This window comes from Chiloscyllium punctatum, chromosome 46 (genome assembly GCF_047496795.1).
Source record: "Chiloscyllium punctatum isolate Juve2018m chromosome 46, sChiPun1.3, whole genome shotgun sequence".
Taxonomy (NCBI): Eukaryota; Metazoa; Chordata; class Chondrichthyes; order Orectolobiformes; family Hemiscylliidae; genus Chiloscyllium; species Chiloscyllium punctatum.
The window spans coordinates 39,073,187-39,098,963 of record NC_092784.1 but is presented as its reverse complement, the minus strand read 5'-3'; the positions used below and the strand labels follow the sequence as shown (position 1 = coordinate 39,098,963).

General features: G+C 46.5%; 1 protein-coding gene across 9 annotated transcripts in view; it reads left to right on the top strand.

The window, feature by feature from the left end:
- The first annotated feature begins 852 nt into the window (after positions 1–852).
- Positions 853–25,777, top strand: part of pnpla6 (patatin-like phospholipase domain containing 6) — a 224,021-nt gene continuing 199,096 nt past the window's right edge. For 7 of the 9 annotated variants that reach the window (XM_072564052.1, XM_072564051.1, XM_072564054.1 and 4 more), the window contains exons 1-3: positions 853–977; positions 15,946–16,027; positions 17,205–17,270. In XM_072564052.1, the coding sequence (XP_072420153.1) occupies positions 15,989–16,027; positions 17,205–17,270 (105 nt within the window). In that variant the 5' untranslated portion in view covers positions 853–977; positions 15,946–15,988. The remainder of the gene's footprint in view (positions 978–15,945; positions 16,028–17,204; positions 17,271–25,777) is intronic. The other 2 variants (XM_072564055.1, XM_072564053.1) reach the window with 1 other exon arrangement.

The window sequence follows — 25,777 nt, the reverse complement described above, 5'->3', positions numbered from 1 at the left end:
CAGATAGTTGCCTGAGGCTGGAATCAAACCTGGGTCCCTGGTGCAGTGAGGTGGCAGTGCTAACCACTGAGCCACCATGCTGCCTTTCAACCCTTATCTGATCAACCATGATCTCACTGAAGGACAAACAGGAGAGTCGATGTTGTGGGCATAAGCCATTCATCGGGAATGTGTGGGTCTGCTTCCGAACGTGGTTGAAGAGCTTCAGGGTAGATGAGATGACTTGGTGGGGGTGTAGTGAGAAAGAGACTCACTGAGATCCTTGTGGAGGGAGGAGGAGAACATCCTCAAGGTGGGCATCCTTGGAAGAGGCTTCGCAGTAAAGTTAGTGACTGAGAGAAAAGTTGCTTATGCCTGAAACATTGACTGTCCTGCTGCTCAGATACTGTATGACCTGCTGTGCTTTTTCAGCACCACACTTTCCCACGCTAATCTCCAGCATCTGCAGTCCTCACTTTCTCTCACTTGATTCTGCTCCATCCCTCAATGGGCTGAATGGCCTATGTTTGATCTTAGGGCAAATAGGATGTCTGACTGAGCCACTGCAGAGGAAAATGAGCTGTGGAGAAATGGACTGTGCAACAACTTCTGGGGCCAAATTGCTGTCCCTGTTATCCCAACTTGGAATGTGGTCTGTCAATCAAAGCACCAGCGTCCCGCCCCATTCCCCTCTGATTGGTTGTACAAGGAAGCGGTGCGGGTGAGGGTCGTATTTATATTGCTCCAAGACGCTGTCAATCAGGAGGACAACTGCATTTCTATTGGCGGACGGCGTGGCCGATCGGAGAGGCAGGCTGTGTGCTGGTTGGCTAAGCCGGCAGTCAGTCACCGGCGTTGCCCGGGTGTGGTTGTGACCTGTACCTGAGAGGGGCGGGGCTATGTGTGTTGGGGCGGGGGATAGAGGGCAGCTCAAGAAATCCAGGCCGAGGCGGAGGCGAGCCGTCTAGGCCGCGGGGAGCTGCAGCCGCCCGGAGGAGGTAATGGATGTAGGGGGAGAGGGGAGACTGTCCCCACACACTCGGTCTCTTCACCCGTTACCGTCCCCCACAGCGACCGTGTCCGCCTCCCACTCCACACCCCCCACCCCCCCCCCACCACCATCCTCCATTCCCCACTGACCCCCCTCCCCTCCTCTCCCCCTCCCCCTGTCCCCCCTCCACCCCCTCCCCCTGTCCCCCCTCCCCCTGTTCCCCCCCCCCTTCCTATCCCACACCCATGGCCCCTCCTATCCCGCCACCTTGCCTCACAGCCCCTCCTGTCCTGCCCTGCCCCCTCGCATTCCCCACCCCATGCCACCCTCACAGCCAGCCCCACGCCCCCCCATCTAGATCCCCTGCCCCCAGCCTCTCCCCTGTTTCCTCCTCTCCCTGTCCCCCCTCTCCCTCTCCCTGTCCCCCCTCCCCCCTCCCTCTCCCCTCCCTCTCCCCCAGCCTGTCCCCCTCACCCCCCCCCCACTCTCTGTTTTCCCCCCCCCCACTCTCTGTTTCCCCCCCCCCCACTCCCTGTCCCCCCCCCCCCACTCCCTGTCCCCCCCACTCCCTGTCCCCCCCACTCCCTGTCCCCCCCACTCCCTGTCCCCCCCACTCCCTGTCCCCCCCACTCCCTGTCCCCCCCACCCCCCACTCCCCGTCCCCCCACTCCCCGTCCCCCCCACTCCCCGTCCCCCCCACCCCCCACTCCCCGTCCCCCGTCCCCCCCACCCCCCACTCCCCGTCCCCCCCACCCCCCACTCCCCATCCCCCCCACCCCCCACTCCCCGTCCCCCCCACTCCCCGTCCCACTCCCTGTTGAGATCTGTTCAGATAATCCGAAATTCGGATAATTGATGTTCGGACAACCGAGGTTGTTCTGTAATTGCAGTGAAGGCCTGATGTTTTTTTTCCCCTGGGTTTACTGCCGTCTGGGTGATTTCTAGTCAGCAAATGCTGAGTCAGACCTGCAATTTTGAGGTGGAACATGCTGCTCATGAAGCCTATTTTGCGTGGCCAGCAGTATTTTACTTTTGTGGGATATTGGTGGCTAGATGAATGTTTTCATTTGGTATTCCCCTTCATGACGATCTCCTAATGCTATCCATGACAATGTTATGAGAAGCTGAACCAGGGACAGGAATTTTATTGTTTGTGATTTTAGACAAGACTTGTTGCTCAGGTTGTGGATCAGCTTGTAAATTTGCTCGGTAAAAACAATGACTGCAGATGCTGAAAATCAAATACTGGATTAGTGGTGCTGGAAGAGCACAGCAGTTCAGGCAGCATCCAACGAGCTGCTCTTTGGATGCTGCCTGAACTGCTGTGCTCTTCCAGCACCACTAATCCAGTATTGTAAATTTGCTCACTGAGCTGGTAGACTTGAGATTAGATTCCCTACAAACAGGCCCATCGGTCCAACAAGTCCACACCGACTCTCTGATGAGTAACCCATCCAGACTCATTTTCCCTACATTTACCCCTGACTAATGCACCTAAACCCTGTGAGCAATTTAGCATGGCCAATTCATCTAACCTGCGCATCTTTTGGAATGTGGGAGGAAACCAATGCAGACACAGGGAGAATGTGCAAACTCCACATAGACAGTCGCCCGAGACTGGAAGTGAACCCGGGTTCCTGCCGCTGTGAGGCAGCTGTACTAACCACTGAGCCACCGTACTGGCCTTATTGTTCTTGGACATTTCCTCACCATACTAGGTGGTAGTATCATCAGTGAGCCTCTGAGAAATGCTGGTGTACTATCCCACTTGTTATTTATGTGTCTTGGTCTGTTGTGGTGGGTGGTATCACTTCTGGTTCTGTTTCTAAGAGGTTGGTAAATGGGGCCCAAATCAATAAGTTTGGTAATGGAGTCCCATGTGCATCTTTGTTTAGCCTGTCCCAGGGTGGGTGTATGGTCTCAGTTGAACTAGTGTCCCTCTTCATCTGTGTGTAAGGATACCAGTGAGAGTTGGTCATGTCTTTTGGTGGCTCGTTGATGCTCGTGTATCCTGGTGGCTAGTTTCCTGTCCAATGTAGTGTTTGTTGCAGTCCTTGTGGAGTATTTTGTATGTGATGTTCGTTCTGCTGGTTGTTTGTATGATCCAGCCCAAACTTTGGGTCCACTATGTGGCTGATGCCTTTGTCATCACAAAACACAACAAATGAAAAGAAACTCACCAACACATAAACCACCTCCTTACTGGTGTGACATTCAACAAAGAGTAAGAGAACACAATAGACGCCCCTTCCTAGGTGTCATGGTAGAACACAAAGACAATGGAGAGCTAGAGACCAGCGTTTACAGGAAAGCCACACACACTGACCAGATAGTCAACTACAGAAGCATTCATCCCAACATCCACCAATGGAGCTGCATCAGGATGTTATTTAAATGAGCCAAATAAATTACAGCACTTAGGACCTAAGGGAAGCTGAGGAAAATCACCTGTACGACGTATCCAGGAACAACTAGTACCTGATAAGTGCAGTCTGCCAATTCCTACATGTCAGACCTAAACAAGACCCAACGTGCCCAGAGACTCCAGCCACCCTGCCATACATTAAAGACATCTCGGAGATGACAACCAGACTACTCCAGCCCCTAGGCATCATGGTAGCCCACAACCCTCCCACCACACTGAAACAGCTCCTGATGAATTTAAAGAATCCTGTCCCCACAACCAGCAGAACGAACGTCGTATACAAAATGTCCAACAAGGACTTCAACAAACACTACATTGGACAGGAAACTAGCCACCGGGATACACGAGCACCAACGAGCCACCAAAAGACATGACCAATTCTCACTGGTATCCTTACACACTGATGAAGAGGGACACCGGTTCGACTGAGACCATACACCCACCCTGGGACAGGCTAAACAAAGATGTGCATGGGACTCCTAGAGGCCTGGCATTCAAACAGAACTCCATTAACAAACTTCTTGATTTGGGCCCCATTTACCAACCTCTTAGAAACAGAACCAGAAGTGATATCACCCACCACAACAGACCAAGTGGGACAGTACATCAGCGCTTCGTCAGAGGCTCACTGATGATGTTACCTGGCATGGGGACGAAACGTCCAAGAACAAATCTACCTGCTCAGTGAGCAAACCTACAACCAGAGCTTCAGAGCTCTGTAGTGGGGGTGGGTAGGTGAGCACCTGAATGTGGGCTCATTGACTGGAAAGATACAGTGCATTGATATCGACAAAAGGCAAGATTGTTGCCTTGTTCCTGTTTACACAGCATGTTTGAACATTTCAATCTCTAGCTTAATTTCTTCTTCTCTTGTGGCCTGTGGGTGTTTCTGGGAAGGACAGCATTTGTTGCCCATTCCTCATTGTCTCTTGGGAAGTCAGTGCATCAGCAGTACGAGCCCAACCAGTCTGTTCCAGCCTTGAGACAGAAAGCAGGCTGCAATCTCTCGCACCAGTAGAAGACCAACCTTCAATTGTCAACCCTGTTCACCAATTCACAGAATAGCCAAAGGCACAAAAGGAGGCTATTCAGCCCATCATGCCTGCATTGATTGAAATAGGAAACACACAGGTATTGCCTTTCTGTCCAGTGAGGGTGTGATTCTATTGATTGAATGAAGGAAGTCTCCTTGGTGCAGAGTTGTAACATTTACTAGTGTAAACCACACATTGCTGAGAGTCTGGAGTCACTTATTGGCCAGATAAGAATGGCAGATTTCCTTCTCTAAAGGACATTGGTTGTTGTAAAAACGCCATCTGGGTGACCAATGATAGTGTCAGTGATGTTGACCACAAAACTAACTTTCAATTCCAGAAGTATTAATTGAATTTAAATTCCACCTTCTCCTGTGCTGGGATTTGAACCCATATTCACCAGAGCATTGGACCTCTGACGACGAGATGATTTCTATCCCAGTGTTTCAAAGAAAGTATGTGAGAACATATCCTTCCAAGGTTGTCTTTATTTGAGATTGGATCTTTTAGGCTTGAAGGTTAAGTATGCCACTGTATTATTTCAAGAGGTGAGAGAGGAAAGCCAGGGAATTATCGGTTCAGAATGGTAGTATGGGAATTGAGCAATTTGATGGTATTCATGGTGACGATTTTCAAGAATAGTTTCAGCTAGTTCCAGTCCCTTTTTTAATGCTCTGCTTAATAAAGCTTCCACTGTCGTCCATTCCTTTTGTCTTCCAGAACACTTTTGTATCTTAGAATGTTTTAATACCCAGTCCTGCCCTTTTTTTTTAGATACCTGTGTCCATTATTGTTGCAGCATATGTTTGAGATGTGGTATTCTTGCGATTTCATCTGGATGAGTGCAGGGTGAAAGTATTTGGTAGCACGTAGGTCTCTTTGTACAACTGCATCATATTTTCAAGTGGCTGCCTCTGTCAGCAGCTCTTTAACCTTATTAAGCGAACTCCGTTGCAATAATTCCACATTCAGATCTTATTGCATTCCCTTTATTCAGAATCACTTGCTACCTTACTATTTCTTGCTCTGATGTTACTGATCTCTATCTATTGTTCGAATTTCAAAAAAAAATTGGTTTATTTATTGTCACGTCTATCTTGTTACAGAATACAGTGAGAAGTGTTGTATAATGTCACTATTGTCTGGCGCTGACTTAAAACACAGAAAAATAAAGCAAAACGTTGACTAGAAAGACAGAAAAATGAAGAAAATATCCAACTTTGCATTGCTTCTTGTTAAAGTCTGCTTCTAGATGAGTTGTTTTAAACCCTCCTCAATGGTAATGAAATTGCTCCTGGTTCAGTTCCGATTCAAACTATCTGTCCGGTATAGATTCAGGCTCCCAGAGAATCCATCTCACAAATCCCAGGAATCTAAATTTCCCCCTCCCCAACAACATTCCTCCAACCATGCATCCCTCTTTTTGTGTTCAGAAGTGCATGGCAACAAAAGTAATCTGAAATCTTTTTGAGGTCCTGCAGCTTAGTTCCTTTTTTTTAATTCTCTCTCTCTCTCTCTCTCTCTCTCTCTCTCTCTCTCTCTCTCTCAAATCTGCAGAATACCATTTCTTGTTCTAACTGAGCTGTTGCTTCCCAGACATTTTCCCACTGTGATTCCATTTTGGGGCTCGCAACTTGTCACAACCCCTGAGGGTGAACTGAGAGCATGGTGCCTGGGTTTGAGAGAGCAGGGCCTTGTTGGAACAGAGTACAGCTGTTATAAGTTGGTGGGTGATCTCATGACATCATCAGCTCAGATGGCAGCCCCACTTTGTTTCTGGTCCCCCACTTTGCAAAGCCATCAGCTGAGCTTTAGGTCCTGTCATGGACCGCAATCTCTGGCTGTTTACTCTCCTCCACCCTTAAGTGAAGGGGTAAATGTAGGGAAATGGGCCTGGGTGGGTTGCGCTTCGGCGGGTCGGTGTGGACTTGTTGGGCCGAAGGGCCTGTTTCCTCACTGTAAGTAATCTAATCTAATCTATACTATCCTTGACCTTGGAGTCACATCTTGCAGCTGCAAGGGTGCTGAAATTGAAATGAAAATGCCCTGTCCTACTGTGTGCCATGGCTGAGTTTCTCAATGGCATTTGAGAATGCAATTTGGCCAGTCAGAAATGGAAAGCAGGCAGCGACTTCTGCATTGGTGCAGGGTTAACTTGGTGCAGCCTCCAAACTGATACGTGTGGTATTTAACGATGTTGCATTGGTGCAGTGGATGCAAAAAAAAATGGTGAATCAGCAAAGTGCTTTAACTCAATATTGACAGGACGTTGAGAGACTCATTCGAGTCCAGGCAGTCACCCTGATAACCAATCAGCACATTGCCTGCTCTGTCGGGTGAGTCTTGTGTATGGGCATGGAGGGTGAATTACTGAACCGCAGAGTTCTTACCTTTTCAAATTTAGACAGTTTAAATATTTAATAGGGATATATCTAAGAAAAAGCATTTCCCAAATGAACTGCAACCCATAATGTAAACAGTACCAACTCTCGGATTATAATCAGCCACTTCACATGTATCTGGTACTTCGCAGAGTAGAGCTTAGTAGAGATGTGAAGCAAATCTGCAATATGCAGGAGATTGATTAGTGGTCAACTCGTTATGTAGCAGAAGCTTCGCTAAGGAAGGGACCTGGTTAAATTCTGAGCATGAATGAGCAGCTTTGTGTGTTATTGTTCAGTGGTCAGGTCGAGCTGTGTCCCGTGATAGCCATTTCATATTCTAGAATATTTGTCCGAAGTGTAGAAGCTCTGAATTGGAGGAAGTTGCGCTGTGCGGCAGTCAAGTTCTGCAAGAGATGTGTTGTGACATGGTTTGTCATTTCACCCTTCAGTGTGCAGCTTAAACACTATGCTTTATCAGGGAGGTCTGAACACTTAATGCACAGTGAGTATATTAGATGAGATTTCCTTTCAGTGTGGAAACAGGCCCTTCGGCCCAACAAGTCCACACCGACGCTCCGAAGAGTAACTGTTTAAAGAAAACTGTTTTGGCCTATTTTTAAGAGCTGATCATACCTTACTTCCTCAGAGGGAAGGGTGTGATGGCTAAAGATGGGCTCCCCAAAGAGTGTGTTCGTGATCTTTTTGATGTGATTAGATTATAACTGAACAGCTGATTGGAACGCCTCAGTGGGTATTTAGCTCAATCACTGTGAGACTGTAATTCAGGTCAAGCAGGAGCAACAGAATTCCCTTTCCTGAAGGACTGTGGTGAAGTGGCTGGATCTGTTGGGCCAAGTGCAGGGAGATGGGGTTACTGTGGATGGACATTTTGGTCAGCCAAAGGGCCTGTCTCTGTGCTGTAGGACTCTATGACGCTACATAGTGGCAACTTGTACTATAGTCCTTTCTGAAGCCAAACCCAAAATCTCCAGATTTATTGACTTCAGATTCACAAGTTGGGATTCGAACCCAGCTTCACAGACCGGTGATCTTCATTACAAAGGCCCAACAACATCTCCTCTTCCTCAGGTAAAAAAATGTCAGTGTTGAGTCAGTCCTCATGGATGGAGATGGAGAGGTCTAGGAAGGGGAGGTGTCAGAGATGGTCTGGTGAATTTGAGGTCGGGGTGGAATGTGTTTGTGAAATTGATGAACTGTTTGACCTCCTCGTGGGAGCACAAGGTGGTGCCAGTGCAATCATCAATGTAGCGGAGGAAGGGGAGGGGTGTGGTGCCAGTGTAACTACGGAAGATGGACTGTTATACGTAACTGACAAAGGGACAGGCATAGCTGGGGCCCATGTGGGTGCCCATGGCTACCCCTTTCGTCTGGAGGCAGTGGGAGGATTGGAAGGAGAAATTGTTGAAGGTGAGCACCAGTCCAGCCAAACAAATAAAAGTTTCAGTGGAAGGGTACTGGTGGGGACTTCGGGAGAGGAAGAAACAGAGGGCTTGGAGGCCCTGGTCATGGCAGATGGAGGTGTAGACCATTTAGATGTCCATGGTGAAGATGAGGTATTGGGGGCTGGGGAAACTGAAGTCTTGGAGGAGGTGGAGGGCGTGGGTGGTGTCTCGAATGTATGTGGGGGAGTTCCTGGACCAGGGGGATAGGACAGTAATCGAGGTAGTGTGAAATGAGTTGAATGGAGCAGGAGCAGGCTGAGACAATGGGTTGGTCGGGGTGGTCAGGCTTGTGGATCTTGGGGAGGAGGTAGAATCGGGCGGTCCAGCGTTCCCTAACTGAGGTTAGAAGCTGTGGCTGGGACATCTCCTGAGGTGATGAGGTTCTCTATGGTCTGAGAGATGATGGTTTGGTGATGGAGGTTGGGGTCATGGTCAAGGGGGCAGTAGGAGGAGGTGTCTTCGAGTTGGCATCTGGTTTCAGCGGTGTAGAGGTCAGTGCGCCAGACTACCATGCGCCCCCTTTGTCTGCTGGCTTGATGGTGAGGTTGGGATTGGAGCAGAGGGAGTGGAGGGCTGCGCATTGTGAGGGTGAGAGGTTGGAGTGGGGGAGGGGGGTCGACAGGTTGAGGCAGTTAATGGCTTGGCAGTTGGAAATGAAGAGATCGAGGGCGGGTAATAGGCCAGCAGGGGGTGTCCAGGTGGATGGAGTGTGTTGGAGGCAGGAGAAGAGGTCCTCGGTGGGTGGGGCAGGTGTCTTGGTTGTAAAAGTAGGCACTGAGGCGGAGGTGGAGGAAGAAACATTCAAGGTCACAGCCTGTGTCAAACTCATTAATCTGGAACCTCAGAGGGGTAAAGGTGAGGCCTTCGTCCTCAGTGAGGGGGGGGTCTGGGGGAATGGTGAAGACACAGCAGGGATAGGAGCTAGGACCTAGAGTCCAAAGTGGGGCGGAGACAGTGGCTTTAGTGGGTGTGGTTATGGGTCAGTAGTGACGTCCCCAAAGAAGGTGACGCTTACAAACGGGGCAGAAGTGGTGCTGATGGTAGAGTTAACAGGGACGGAAGTGATGTTGCTGTTGGGTACTCGGCTGCTGATGTCACTGGCGGTGGCAGTGAAGTCAACGATGCAGCCTTCTAGCGGGACGAAAGTGGTTGCCGCCGTGGCAACTGGAGGAGCAGAAGTGATGTTCAAGGTAGTTATCGTGTTTGTGCTGGTGAATGTAGTGACACCGGTGGATCCTGCGGCAGTAATCTTCTGTGCACTCCCGGAGGTGGTTGGGTGGACGGGGATCCCGGAGGTGGTTGGGTGGACGGGGATCCCGGAGGTGGTTGGGTGGACGGGGATCCCGGAGGTGGTTGGGTGGACGGGGATCCCGGAGGTGGTTGGGTGGACGGGGATCCCGGAGGTGGTTGGGTGGACGGGGATCCCGGAGGTGGTTGGGTGGACGGGGATCCCGGAGGTGATGTGGAAGGTGGTGGATCCTGTGGCGGTAATCTTCTCTGCAGTCGCGGAGGTGGTTGGGTGGATGGTGATCCCTGAGGTGGTGTAGTTGGCAGTGGCTGTGAGTCGTGCAGCGACATCGGGGGCGAAAGTGATGTCATCGAATGCCCTGGTGGTTGTGGAAGGAGCGGCCGTGTGGCTAATGGTGTCTGGGTGGTTCCAGAGACCAGGAGAAGGTTCTGGAAGGTTCGAGGAAATAGTATATGGAGGGAAGTCCATGAAATACGGTTTGTTGAGCACATGTATCTCTCTGAGAATGTAGAAACGCAGAGGTCCGTTGCAAGTCTGGGAAAGTGTGGCTCTGAGCTGGGGCGGTACTGACTGCAGGTAGAGTAGATGGAGCGGATTTTCCGGAAAGAGATTCGTTGTTGAAGGTTTCGGATTTGAAGTGTGTACTGGGTTGGTCTGGAGTCCATGTGGAATCAGCGGGTTCTGTAGGTAGGTACTGAGAAAGGAGATGTGGCTGTGGTAGTGAGTCTGCTTCAGGATGTGGCTGAAGATACCCTCGCCAACTTTTATAGGTGTGCCATGGAGAGAATTCTGTCTGGATGTATCATTACCTGGTATGGCAACTGTACCATCCAAGATCAGAGATGGTTACAGAGAGTGGTGAACTCGGCCTGGACAATCACAAAGGCCAACCTTCCATCTACAGAATACATCTACCAGGCCCACTGTCAAGGAAAGGCCACCAGCATTCTCAAAGATCCATCCCACCCTGGCGATGTTTTTCTACAACCTCTACCATCGGGGAGAAGATACAGAAACCTGTTTTGCACCAACCAGTTTCAAAACAGTTTCTACCCTACTGTTGTTAGAATACGGAATGGACTTGCAAACTCTTGACATTCACCTGTACCTGTGTTTTTGTTTTTGTTTTTGCTGCTGTTTCCCTATCATTTACTATCTATGCTACTTAACTCTGTGATCTGCCTGTATTGCTTTTCACTGTGACTCAGTGCACATGACAATAAATTCAATTCAATTCATTTGGACTCTTCTGCTCATACAAACATTTCTCCTCGAGGTGAGTAAATGGTTTGATTCTATATACCTGCCTGTTCCCACTTAGCTACCTAACCTTCATCCAGCTGCTCAATCTAACTGTGTCGCTTGAAACCGTTTCGGCTCCACCACTTGAAACCAGCCTCAGAATTCTTAGTGCACAAACTTTCTCGAACCGTCACTGTCGATCACCACCTCGCCCTGGAAATAAAACCGCAGTGCGCTATCTGCCTTGTCCTAAATCTCTCTCATAATCTCGTATGTATGGCTTGCCTTTAATAGCTTGTTTTTTTTACACACCTACTTGAGTGATTATAAACGCTGCAATAAAGCACTTTGTCAGAAGGTGGGAAATGAGAGCGAGTTAGCCATTTGGCCATCGTACCTGCTCTGCCATCTAGATCATGGCAGATTTGCCTCAATGCTGCTTTCTCACATTATCTCCATACCCCTTGATATCCAGAAACCTGTCAACAGAAACTGATAAATACTCCAAGAGTGTGCCTTTTTAGTCCTCCAAGGTAGAGAATTCCAAAATTTTACCACCCCCTGAGTAAAAGCATTTCCCCTCCTCCTCTTCCCTAGAGTCTGAGATGGTTCTGAGGCCCACACCTCCCCCAAAGGTTTAAGAATGCTGTATGTTTGCATGAGATCATATCTCATTTTTCTAAACTCTGGAGAGTGCAGGCCCTATCTGTTTAATCATTCTCTGAGCTCACTAACATAAAAGTTCTGTGTACTAGAGGACAAAGAAAAATACAAAAAGCTGGAAACCTGACACAGGTTATATCTAATTGTCCTTCACCCTGGATGGGAATTCAGTGCTGCATGAGGACAGTGTAGTGAGGCAATCTCTGAACTGAGTCCTAGTGTTCATTGCTACTGCCTGCAAAGCCAAATTAGTGCAGCACTATCAGTAATTCTCTGCTGTTAGCTCGAAGCATGTATGCGGAGCTCCTTCGATCTGTTCAGAACGGAGCTTTGCTGCTTCTAATCAGAGTGATCTTTGCTGAATTTATAAATGAGATTGAGTTGGAAGCAGTGTCACTGACGTATATTTTATGCTCAAGCACCAGATCACTGACTTTGTTTGTGTCTGGACCCCATTTAAATCTCGCTTAAAGCTGCTGCAGCCATACAACGGTGGACCTCTGATTGTTGAATTGTCAAGCATTTGGATTGTAATTACCAATGGTTTCCTGTGTTGTAGAAATCACCTCAACTAGAATTATACTGAAGGAGAATTGTATCCTTGTCTGATGGATGCGGATGTAAGTGATAATGGGAGTGTAATGATTGGGGTCTTTATTCATGGTGTGATTCTTGGCCCTATTTATTGCTTATCATGTGTTGTGTTGATGGCAAAAGGAGCAACCTTGCATCTGTATAGCATTTTCCTCGTTTTCAGTTGTCCCAAAGCATATCTCCAACCTGTGAAATATGTTTTTGAAATCGAATCATTTGTAGCAATGTTGGACAGCGCTGAGCCTGTTGGTGCAACTTGTGGCAACCATTTAACAAGGTGGGCGGCATGGTGGCACAGTGGTTAGCACTGCTGCCTCACAGCGCCAGAGACCCGGGTTCAATTCCCGCCTCAGGCGACTGACTGTGTGGAGTTTGCACATTCTCCCCATGTCTGCGTGGGTTTCCTCTGGGTGCTCCGGTTTCCTCCCACAGTCCAAAGATGTGCAGGTCAGGTGAATTGGCCATGCTAAATTGCCCGTAGTGTTAGGTAAGGGGTAGATGTAGGGGCATGGGTGGTTTGCGCTTCGGCGGGTCGGTGTGGACTTGTTGGGCCGAAGGGCCTGTTTCCACACTGTAAGTAATCTAATCTAATCTAATGAGGTCTGAAGAGAAAGAGAGAACAAGCCAGGAAGAAGCTTGTGAACAGAAGTTGGGGCCACTCTTGATTTGAATTCCTTCAGTACGTTTTTGTTGAGAATTGAATACACAACATTCAGCTCATGAATCCCTCAATCCTGTATGTCCTTCTGGTTGAGAGGCTGAATAAAGATGGGCTTCAGCAACAGGTGAACTGAAGTAATGGTGGCCATGTACTCTATGATATCAGTGAAAATAGATCGTCTTGGGGGTTGAGAATACTCTAATATGAGGCTGGTAGCTCTACTCGGGAGCAAATGGAAAAGGGAAGTGAATGGAACTGGATACATAATGAACAATAGCCAGGCAATAGGATGGGCCCTGTTATGTGAGAGTAGTTTGTCGGGGTGAGGAAAGTGTGGGTTAGCACTCCAATGGGGTTGTGAGCTGAAAGTTTGGGTCACACACTGTGTTAACAGTGGTTGATCTTCTCCCTGCTTTAACTGGTCTTTCTCCTCCACCCATCTCTCACCAATTTTCAAGATTCAAAGTAGGGTTACAGTGAAAAAATGCTTGGAGTACTGCTTTAATTGGAGGGAATTAATAGATTAAAACTCCAGCAACACAGAGTGCAGAATTGCTTTCAAGTCGATTGCTTCCACTTTTATCAGATGTACAAATTGCTCTACCGATTCAATGAATGCAGAAGACAGTGTTGACCATGCATTCCTGCAGAGAGCTCACATATTTATGAATATGGAAACATACTGTTATATAAGGCTGAAGATAACAGGAACTGATAGGAGGCTTTACAATGGGCTGTTATGTGCGTTCTATTGTGCTCAGCCATTCAGGTCTGCTCAGAGCTAAGATTGGAGGAAGTAATTAACTGCTGTCTCTACCAAATAAAAATGCAACTTTCTGAATTGGTCGCATGCACAGATCATTCCACATAAGGCAAACATTAAGACAAAACATTCAGGATTGGTCATGTGCATGGTTAATTCCAAATAAGATATAACACTTGACACAGAGATCTGTGTTTAAAGCACCCTAAGGAAATCCTTGATTTTCAGCAGGACCTTCAGGTCCCGGATATAACATTTGTGGGTAGTTAAAGACCCCAGGATAGTGAAAGGCAATGATCAAGATAACTCTACTAGTTAAAAGCATGTATTGTTCCTTAATAAATTAATTGAGTTTTATTGAACTCTATGGGTCTCTCCTGTATCTTTGTGCATGCACTGTTGTGTCTCGGAGATGGGCAACAGTACATTGCATTGTCAGTGAGAATTTATAGTTATTAATCTGTGGCCTTGCCTTCCACCAGTTAGGATGCTGGCCCAGATAATTTGCTGAGGCTTGACTTAGTCATAGAGTCATAGAGATGTCATGCCGACCAGCTATCCCAACCCAATCTAGTCCCACCTGACAGCACCCAGCCCAAATCCTTCCAAACCCTTCCTATTCAGATACCCGTCTAAATGCTGTTTAAATGTTTCAATTGTACCAGCCTCCACCACATCCTCTGGCAGCTCATTCCATACATGCACCACCCTCTGAGTGAAAATGTCGCCCCTTAGGTCTCTTTTATATCTTTCCCCACTCGCCCTAAACCTATGCCCTCTAGTTCTGGACTCCCCCACCTCAGGGAAAAGACTTTGCCTATTTATCCTATCCATGCCCCTCATAATTTTATAAACCTCTATAAGGTCGACCCTCAGCCTCCGACACTCCAGGGAAAACAGCCCCAGCCTATTCAACCTCTCCCTATAGCTCAAATCCTCCAACCCTGGCAACATCCTTGTAAATCTGTTCTGAACCTTTTCCAGTTTCACAACATCCTTCCAATAGGAAGGAGACCAGAATTGCACACAATATTCCAACAGTGGCCTAACCAATGTCCTGTACAGCCGTTACATGACCTCCCAACTCCTGTACTCAATACTCTGACCAATAAAGGAAAGCATACCAAACACCACCTTCACTATCCTATCTATCTGCGACTCCACTTTCAAGGAGCTATGAACCTGTTCTCCAAGTCTCTTTGTTCAGCAACACTCCCTAGGACCTTACCATTAAGTGTATAAATCCTGCTAAGATTTGCTTTCCCAAAATGCACCACCTCTCATTTATCTGAATTAAACTCCATCTGCCACTTCTCAGCCCCTTGGCCCATCTGATCAAAATCCCGTTATAATCTGAGGTAACCTTCCTCGCTGTCCACTACATCTCCAATTTTGGTGTCATCTGCAAACTTACTAACTATACCTCTTTATGCTCACATCCCTATCATTTATATAAATGATGAAAAGTAGTGGACCCAGCACCGATCCTTGTGGCACTCCACTGGTCACAGGCCTCCAGTCTGAAAAACAACCCTCCACCACCACCCTCTGTCTTCTACCTTTGAGCCAGTTCTGTATCCAAATGGCTAGTTCTCCCTGTATTCCATGAGATCTAACCTTGCTCACCAGTCTATCAAGGTGAACCTTGTCGAGCGCCTGACTGAAGTCCAGATAAATCACATCTACTGCTCTGCCCTCATCAGTCCTTTTTGTTACTTCCTCAAAAATCTTAATCAAGTTTGTGAGACATGATTTCCCACGCACAAAGCCATGTTGATTATTCCTAATCAGTCCTTGCCTTTCCAAATACATGTACATCCTGTCCCTCAGGATTCCCTCCAACAGCTTGTCCACCATCGACGTCAGGCTTACCGGTCTATAGTTCCCTGGCTTTTCCTTACCACCCTTCTTAAACAGTGGCACCATGTTAGCCAACCTCCAGTCTTCCCGCACCTCTGGAACAGATCAAAGTCAAAACTTTGTATGTTGAAGATGTTTGATATTTAGTCATATAGAATTGTAGAGATTTACAGCAGAGAAACAGGCCCATCTACCCAATTTGCCCGAGTTGCCGAATTTTCACAATTTGCCTGTGTTTGGTCCATATCTCCCTCTATCTATCCCATCCATGTACTTGTCTAAAGGATTCTTAAGCGACAAAGTTGTACTCACTTCCACCCCTAATTCTGGCAGCCTGTTCCAGACAGTTGCCACATCTGTGTGAAAATATTGCCCCTCTGGACCCTTATGTATCTCTCCTGTCTCCGCTTAAACCTGTCCCCTCTCGTTTTAGATTCCCCCTAGCATGGGGAAAAGCTGTTGGCTACTGTATGTTTTGAGAGGGTAAGAAAGAAGAGCTGATTTGAGGGGAGGAGTACGCTTGGCATGTCCCCAGACAGCATTAAATAAGAATTTGCATTCAAGAGTGAGACCATTGTTATTTTCTGGCTTTTGTGTTTTGTTTCTCTTTGCACATTCTGTCCTTGTTCTGGACAAGCGCCCAGACCAATGGGAGGACTTGACAGAGTGAACTGAAAAGAATGGGGCAAAATGAAGCTCATCAGGTGGACGATTTTGAGGTACATCATTGGAAATGCCACAAATGCTTATTAAAGAGCTGTTGTTTTCAAGCTTGTGGTAGTTTCTTTATGTCTTGCAAACCTTATCTGAAAGTGTGCATGTGTGGTGACCTGTGGGCTTTTGCTGGTTTTGAGTATTTCAGGGTGCAAGGCTCCCTGCGGGAAGATGTGCAAGTTTTCCCTCGCACTGTTGCATATGTGTATGTCCTAGATTGGCTAGTGGAGTCCGTGTTGCATGTGATTTCATCCATCTGCATTTGGCTCATCAAAGGTTTTCCCTCTGCATGTCCCTGCCATTCTTTGCCATTTAATTTAACACCGTTTGCTTGGGCTCTTTGTACTACTTCCATTGTTAGGTGGGAGATAGTACCCTCGTGCAGTCTCTGACTAACCATAGATCAGACTGCATGCCAAGCCAGAGATAAACTAGCACTGTCACTACATGTGAGAGCGTTTCCCTCCTGGTAGTTGGGGGCTGGTCACTGAAACGTGAAAACTCTTTAAGCAGGAATGGTGGGGAGGCCATCCTCCGTATTGTTCAGCTTCAGCTTTTGTCGCTCCTGCAATGAGCATATTCTGTGCCGGGAGTGGAAAGCTCTCACAACTCAAGGGGTTGTTACCCAAAGCTCCAACTAAGGGTTCCTCAAACCAGGTGATGCCACTGTAGTCAGACCAGTGCAGCTACAGGATAGGCTAGTGCCACATCTTTCACTGAGGGGCCATTGTGAATTGGATAAGGGGTTACACCGAAGCACATCAATACACCAAGTCTGTTTCATGGGATGCTTCTTCTTTTCCTTGATGCATACCAGTCACCAGTACAACTGGCAGGGAGATCCTCCCTGCCTGAGCCTGGTTGCTGGCACATGATCATGGAGCTTTAACGTGGGGAGAATGGTGACTTCTGGTATTTTGCCATTTATTCTGTGTATGTTTGCAATCTTCAGCTCTCCCTTCCTCTCATTATGTACATGAACCCTGATCAACGTCACTTGAAACCGCGGTGGAGGTCAAACAACTCGGTTTTTTTTGACAAGATACAATCTTGTTTCCTTCTTTTTACGGACTGAAGCTTTGGTTACCAATGTGCCGATAACCTTGACTTGCTGCAATTAGTTAATACTTTTGGTGATTCTTTTTCCTACTAAATGTACAGTGAATTTTTTTTTAAATACAGAATGAATCTGATGGCGATTTATTAGATCTGAAGACTCTGGTTGAAAACCAGCAACAAGCCACCATGGTAAGTGACAGTTATTTTCCCTCTGGACAATCTAATATTAAACGTGGAAATTTACAGATCTGTAAACCAAGCTGTGAAATCTCCCTCTGGCTGACTTACCTGCTATAGAGGAAATTCTCTTACAGTTTGAGCATAAGTTGGTAAAAAGATATCCCAAGGGTACGTGAGAGGTACTTGATCGACTTGAAGCAAATTTGTGCTGGGACCTCGTGGGTTACATCGGCTCCAAGGTCATTGGTTTGTTGGTGGTGCATGGACGTAGCATGGGTCTCCTGTGCAAGTTTGGTTTACACTTCATCCCTGCTAGACAGCTCTGTACTGTTCAAGGACACTGTGAATCCTTCACTTTAGTATGTTGATGGGGTGTGGAGGGAATCTCATGCTTTTCACTTTGTTTTGTTAGTGCTGGTAGATCATAAGAGTCCCTGCAGTGGTCCAAAATGAACAAATAAATGTATGCCAGTGCTCACTGCTGATTTGCTGAGATAGTTAAGGACTCTGCCACTGATGCATCAGGTCCCAAGGTTAGATGTCTTACTCGGACTCTGCACCCCTTCCAGCACGAAGTCTGAACAAAACTGATTTTTATGGTTTTATTAACTGGCATTGTTACCTCCTATAATCCAATTAATCACTTCTTGACTGTCTTTAGACCATAAAAGGCCAAGGTCCATTGAAAGTTCTCAATCTGCCCTCTTTTTTGATATTGTATGATATGAATACAATGGTGTTCAGTCTCTGTACATGAGTCTACAATAGAAATAGGTGAAGTGAAGAATAGGCTCATGGAATAGAGCTTGGGAACCTTAGTTCAAAGGTCATACGCCAGGCCATAGTATTATGGCTCAAGTGACCTTTTACATCCAAATTCCTACCATGGTTATAGCACAGACAAAAGGCCATTTTGCTTGTTGTGTCTATTCTGACTGTCCGAGCAGAGAATCATAAACTCCCTACAGTGTGGATGAAGGCCATTCTAGTAGAATCAGCCCCTGCCTTTCTCCGATGCCCTGCAATTTTTGATTTTGTACTATTTTTATGCTCATCAATTGTCTTGTGAAATCTGTCTGTTTCTACCATGCTTTCCAGATTGTAACAACTTGCTGTGTAAAGATTTCCCATCATGTTACTGTGGTAGCTTTGCCATTCACCTTATGTCAACATTTGCAGTAACTGAAGCTTGTAGTAAAGGCAAACATAGATTAGAATCACATAGAACATAGATTAGTGTTAAACAGGCCATTTGGCCCAACAAGTCTACACTGACACTCTGAAGAGTAACCCACCCATACCCATTCCCCTACCCTTTTACTCTGTATATACATAGAACAGAAATGGAGAAAGGTGACCAGTGGTGTTCCACAGGGATTGGTGTTGTTTGTGATATACATAATGATCTGGAAGAGGGCACTGTTGGTAGGATTAGCAAGTTTGCAAATGACACGAAGACTGGTGGAGTAGCAGAAAGCATAGGGCACTGTCAAAGGATATAAGAGAATATAGATAGACTGGAGAGTCGGGCGGAGAAGTGGCAGATGGAGTTTAATCCAGGCAAATGTGAAGTGATGCATTTTGGGTAGTCTAATTCTAGAGCGAATTATACAGTTAACGGAAGATCCTTGGGAAAAGTTGATGAGCAGAGAGATCTGGGAATTCAGGTACATTGTACCCTGGCGGTTGCTGCACAGTTGGACAGAGCGATCAAGAAGGCATATGATATGCTTGCCTTCACTGGACGGAGTATTGAGTATAAGAGCTGGCAGGTCATGTTAAAATTGTACAAGACATTGGTTCGGCTGCATTTAGAATGCTGTGTACAGTTCTGGTCGCCACATTACCAGGACGGAACTGAAGAATCAGCTAGAAGGGATCATGAAAAGTCCTTGGGTTGGAGTAAGGAACACCCCAAAGTGTTCTACACTGATGTGAGGAACAGGAGGATTGCCAGGGTGAGGGTAGGGCTGTCAGGGATAATGGAGGGAACTTGTCCCTAGAGTAGGAGGAGGTAGGGGAGAGCCTTAATGAATACTTTGCTTCAGTATTCGCTAGTGAGAGGGACCTTGGTGTTTGTGAGGATAGTGTGAAACAGGCTGATATGCTTGAACAGGTTGATGTTAGGAAGGAGGTTGTGCTGGAAATTTTGAAATACATGATGGATAGATAAGTCCCCTGGGCCAGACAGGATATACCCAAGGTTCCTATGGGAAAGGAGAGAAGAGATTGCTGCACCTTTGGCGATGATCATTGCAACCTCACTGTCCAGATGATTAGAGAGTGGGAAATGTTATTCCCCTGTTCAAGAAAGGGAATAGGGATAATCCTGGGAATTACAGATGGGCAAAGTACTGGAGAGGATTCTGAGAGACAGGATTTATGATTATTTGGAAAAGCATTGTTTGATGAGAGATAGTCAGCATGGCTTTGTGAAGGGCAGGTCATGCCTCACAAACCTTATTGAATTCTTTGAGGATGTGACAAAACACATTGATGAAGGTAGAGCAGTGGATACGGATAATTGATTATTCAGCTAATTGATTCAATGCCTCTCTTCTGAGGCTCAGTTTTCTCAAGTTTCCTTTTTCCTTGCTCCCTCTCTCTGTCTCAGGGTTTGTTTCTGAGCAGACACGCACCCTTGTGTGTAAGGGGCCTGCAGTATTGCTGAAGCCTCCTGCACCCCCCACCCCCATCAGTTCAATTGGGATTGACACAGCGAGCACTTGCCAAGTCTGCTCCCTGTTCAGGAGACTAGGCAGCAGCACGCCGCGCACGTGTCCTTGCCTCCTGACCATCCCACCCAAACTTGCCCCCGTCAGCTGCCCAAAACACAGCCCCCAACTCTGTCTGACCCGGCCACCCTGCCTCTGTTAGCCCCTGTGAGCCCTCCCGTCCACGTCCACCTCCAGCTCCAACCCCACACCCTGTCTGCCCACCTGTCCCCGTCTCCCAGCAGCTGGACTGGACACCAACAGTAAGACCTTTGCTGCCTTTGGGGACTGGGTGAGTCTTAAAGTAGCACACGCGAGCACACACCCAACTTTCTATTGCAACTTTTTGACAGGTTCCACTTTATCCTGTACAGTACGATGTTGGAGAGATTATCTGGGGAAGGGGGTTTAGGGTACACCTCTGTGTAGAACTCTAGGCAAAGGGGAGGGAGGGAGGTAGGTATTCGGCAGCATTTCAGTAGGCCGAGTTCATTTTTAATCATTGTAAGGGCGGCATGGTGGCTCAGTGATTAGCACTGCTGCCTCACAGCACCAGGGTCCCAGGTTCAATTCCCGCCTCGGGCTACTATCTGTGTGGAGTTTGTACATTCTGCATGGGTTTCCTCCGGGTGCTCTGGTTTCCTCCCACAGTCTAAAAATGTGCACGTCAGGTGAATTGGCCATTCTAAACTGCCGTAGTATTAGGTGTATTGGTCAGAGGGAAGTGGCTCTGGGGGGTTATTCTTTGGTGGGTCGGTGTGGACTGGTTGGGCCGAAGGGCCTGTTTCCACACTGTAGGGAATCTAATCTAATCTAAACAAAAGACGTGATCAGTGTTGGAAACACCTCCATGATGTAATATTTCTATTGGGACCTTGATCTTCTTTGGATAATCCAAAATTCAGATAATTGAAGTTCCTCTGTATATGGATTTTAGCAAGGCATTTGATAAGGTTCCCCATGGTAGGCTCATTCAGAAAGTAGGAGTCATGCGATATAGAATTGGCTGGCCCATCGAAAACAGAGGGGGTAGTAAGAAAAGTATTCAGTCTGGAGCTTGGTGACAGTGGTGTCCTGCAGGGATCTGTTCTGGGACCTCTGCTATTTGTGATTTTTATAAATGACTTGGTTGAAGAAGTAGAAGGGTGGGTTAATAAGTTTGCTGATGACACGAAGGTTGGTAGAGTGATGGATAGTCTGGAGGGCTGTTGTAGGTTACAACGGGACATTGACAGGATGCAGAGTTGGGCTGTGAAATGGCAGATGGAGTTCAACCTGGAAAAGGGTGAAGTGATTCACTCTGGAAGGTTGAATTTGAATATGGGTTAAAGGCAGGATTCTTGGCAGTGTGAGAAACAGAGGGGTCTTGGGGGTTCACGCCCATAGGTCCCTCAAAGTTGCCACCCGAGTTATTAGGGTTGTTAAGAAAGTGTTGGCTTTCATTAGCGTGGGATTGAGTTTAAGAGCCTCAAGGTTATGCTGTTGCTCTTGGAATATTGTGTTCTGTTCTGGAAAAGTGTTGAAGCTTTAGAGTGGGTGCAGAGGAGATTTACCAGGATGCTGCCTGAAATAGAGGGCACATCTTATGAAGAAAAGTTGAGAATGCTAGGGCTTTTCTCATTGGAGTGAAGAAGGATGAGAAGTGACTTGATAGGGGTGTACAAGATGACAGGAGGCATAGATAGCCAGAGACTTTTTCCCATGGCAGAAATGGCTATCATGAGGGGGCATAATTTTATGGTAATTGGGGGAAGGTTTACAGGAGATGTCAGAGGTAGGTTCTTTACCCAGAGTGGAATGCACTGCCAAAAGTCGTGAGAGAGTCAGAGACAATAGGGACATTTAAGCAACTCTTGGATAGGCACATGGATAATAGTACAATGAAGGGTATGTAGGCTAGTTTGATCTTAGAGTAGGATAAAAGGTTGGCACAACATGAGGGCCGAAAGGTCTGTGCTGTTCAATGTTGAATTCCATATTAAGTTCCATAGAACCAATTGAAAATTCATTCTATTTAAACTAACAAAACTCCATGAAAATAGTTTAAACAGTTCACTCAAGTGATTTAGAATGCTGCAAGCATTGGATTGTGACTGCGAACTGGGTGCATTTTAAAATCCAGTAAAGGGTTAATAAAATAGAGTTGTAGAGTCCTCCAGCACAGAGACAATCCTTTAGCCTTAACTGGTCCATGCCAATCAAAATAGTTATCCATGCTAGCTGGATTTCCCTGCACTTGGCCCATATCCTTCTAATCTTTCCCTAACCATGTATTTGTCCAAATGCCTTTTAAATGTTGTTAATGTACCCACCTCAACCACTTCCACTGGCAGCTCATTCCATATCCGTACCACCCTGTGTGTAAAAACAAAAGTTGCCTCTCAGGTTCCCTTCAATTCTTTCCCCTCTAACCTTAAACTGATGCCCTCTAGTCCTCGATTCCCCAACCCTGGGAAAAAGACTGAGTAATTCATCCTATCGATGCCTCTGATAATCTTATACACCTCTGCAAAGTGCCCACCCCCCCTCAGTGTCCTATGCTCTAAAGAAAAAAGTCCCAGCTTGTGCAACCTCAGACCATGAAGTCCAGGCAACATCCTTGTAAATTTCTTCTGCGCTCTTTCCAGTTTAATAACATCCTTTCTTCCTATAACAAGGTGTTCAAAACTAAGCACAACACTCCAAGTGCAGCCTCACCAATACCCTGTATAACTGCAGCATAACTTCCCAATTTCTATACTCACTGCCCTGACTGATGAAGGCCAGTGTGCCAAAAGCCGCCTTCACTGCCCTGTCTTACCTGTGGCTCCACTTTCAGGGAAACATGCACCTGAACTCCAAGGTCCCTCTGTTCCACTACACTCCTTAAGGCCATACCATTCACCATGAAACTCCTACCTTGATTTGACTTTCCAAAATGCAACACCTCACACTTGTCTAGATTAAACTCCCTTTACCATTTCTCGGCCCACTTCCCCAGCTGATCAAGGTCCTGCTGCAATTTCTGATAACCTTCCTCACTGTCCACAATGCTGTCTATTTTAGTGTCATCTGCAAACTTACTAATCCTGCCTTGTACATTCTCTTCCAAATCATTGATATCGATAACAAACAGTAATGGGCCTAGAACTGACCCCTGAGGCACTCCACTAGTCTCAGGCCTCCAGTCCAACAAGCGTCCTTCCACTATTACCCTCTGCTTCCTACTATCGAGCCAATTTGTATCCAATTTGCCAGCTCTCCTCTAGATTCCATGCATCCTACTCTTCCAGAGCAGCTTACCATGTGGAACCTTATCAAACGCCTATCCGTATAGACTACATCTGCCACCCTGCTCTCGTCAACCTTTCTGGTCACTTCATCAAAGAACTCTAACAAAGTTGTGAGGCATGATTTCCCACTCTCAAAGCCATGCTGACTACTCCTAATCAAACCCTGTCATTCCAAATGCATGTATATCTTATCTTTCAGAATCTTCTCAAGTAACGTACCTACCACAGACGTTAAGCTTACTGGTCTATCATGATTTAGAGGTGCTGGTGTTGGACTGGGGGGGTACAAAGTTAAAAATCACACAACACCAGGTTATAGTCCAATAGGTTTATTTGGAAGCACTAACTTTCGGAGCGCCGCTCCTTCATCAGGTGGTCTATAGTTCCTAGGATTTTCTCTGCAGCCTTCTTGAATAATGTCACTACATTTACTACCCTCCAGTCTTCCGGGACCTCACCCATGGTTAATGATGACACAAAAATATCAGCTAAGGCCCCTCCAATTTCTTCTCTAGCCCTTTGCAGTGTTCTTGAATATATCTGCTCAGGACCAGGAGATTTATCCCCCTTCTAATACATCCAACACCAACTCCACTATGATATGGACAACTTCCCTGAGTTTCCAAGTCTTCATGTCTGTCTCCATGGTAAACACAGAGGACAAATATTCATTGAGAACCTCATCCATCTCCTGTGGATCTACACATACGTATCCACTTTGATCCATGAGGGATCCTATTCTCTCTTCAGTTATTCTTTTTCCTTTAATATACTTAAAGAACCTCCTTTGATTCAGCCTAATCTTCTCACCCATGACCCCTTTTTGCCCTCCTGGTTTCCCTATTAAGTAAACTCCTGTATTCTCTGTATACCTTCAGGCATTTCCTTGATCCCAGCTGCCTGTACCTGAGCCATACCTCCTCCTCTTTTTCTGGTCAAAGCCTCAATATCTCTTGTCATCCAGAGTTCCCTATTCCTGCCAACCTTGCCTTTCACCCCCACAGGAACATATAAACCTTCAACTCTAGCTATCTCACTCTTGCCAGAGGTCAAACCTACTCCAACCAACTCCGACAAGCTCCTGTCTAATTCCATCAAAATTCACCTTGCCCCAGTTTAGAACTTGAACCTGTGGACCAGTTTTGTTCCTCCCCATAATTATTTTAAAATTAATAGAGCTATGATCACTGGTCCCAAATGCTCACCCACTGTCACTTCCGAGCCCTGTTTTCCCCTCCCCTGTATGTACTGCTTGAGGAAACTTACCTGAACGCACTTAACAAACGCCACCCAATCTAAGCGCTGGCAGTCCCAGTCTGTTAGGAAAATTGAAATCTTCTACTATGTCAGTTCTATTGCTCCCGCATGTCTCCCCAATCTCCCTGCATATTTGTTCCTCTAATTCCCATATTATTAAAAAAGAAAGAATAATTGAGTCAGTGCAAAGTAGCCAGGGGAATATAAAAATAGATTTACGTTGTATGAATAGGAGAGTAACTAAAGTAAGTATTTGGTGGACTCCAGGAAGAGATAGGAGATATTGTCTTAGGTAATGAAGACATGGCAGAGACCTGGAACAAATACTTTTTGTCCCTTTTATTTTATTAAAAGGGAACTAGTGGCTCTGGTCCACATAGAAAAGATATCATATAAAAGGCTAATTTTCAAATTAAAGCTTTATTGATTTGTGGAGTGCTGCAGGATGAGTGTTGGTTTCAGTTATTTGTGATCTATATTAATGGTTTGGTTAAAATCCGAATGAGTAATACATCTCCACTGCCTGATGTCAGGAAGTTCAGAAGGAATGTCAGCTATATGGAAGTCACAAAGGCAGACCAAGGAGTGGGCAACAACCTGGCAGATGGAGAACATTGTGGAGGAATGCAAAGTAGTAAGAATAGGTTAATACTTTTCAAATGGCACAGTACCTGAAAATATTGATGTTCAGAGCGTCCTGAGAATGTTTGTACGAACATCACATGAGCAAATGTGAAGGTAGGGGAGCAGTAGATCATTGAGTTCATTGAGTCTGCTCCACCATTCAATGAGACCATGGCTGATCTGATAATCCTCAACTCCTTTCCTGCCCTTCTCTTCCCACCCCCCCACCAAACCCCTGATTCCCTTACTGTTTAAATAGCTATCTCAGCTTTGAAAGTATTAGATTAGCTCACCCTGAGCAGCCCTCTGCAGTAAATAAGTCCCAGTGACCTCTGAAAGCGGAAATTCCCCCTCATCTTTGTTTTGAAAGTGGGAGTGCTTTTTCTGAGACTCTGCCTCCTGGTCGTAGACTGTCTGATGAAGGAAATTCCCTCTGCACATCTACAACTGTCAAATCCTCCAGATTCTTACATGTTTCAATAAGGTCACCTCTTCTCCTGTATTCTATCAGTACATAATTTCCCCTGGATAAGGGGCTCAAAGCTGTTCACAGTATTCCAGTTGTGGTTTGATTAGTACCTTGTACAGTTTTAGCAAAACCTCCCTACTTTTATATTTGTCTTGATATTACGGTCACCATTCCATTTGC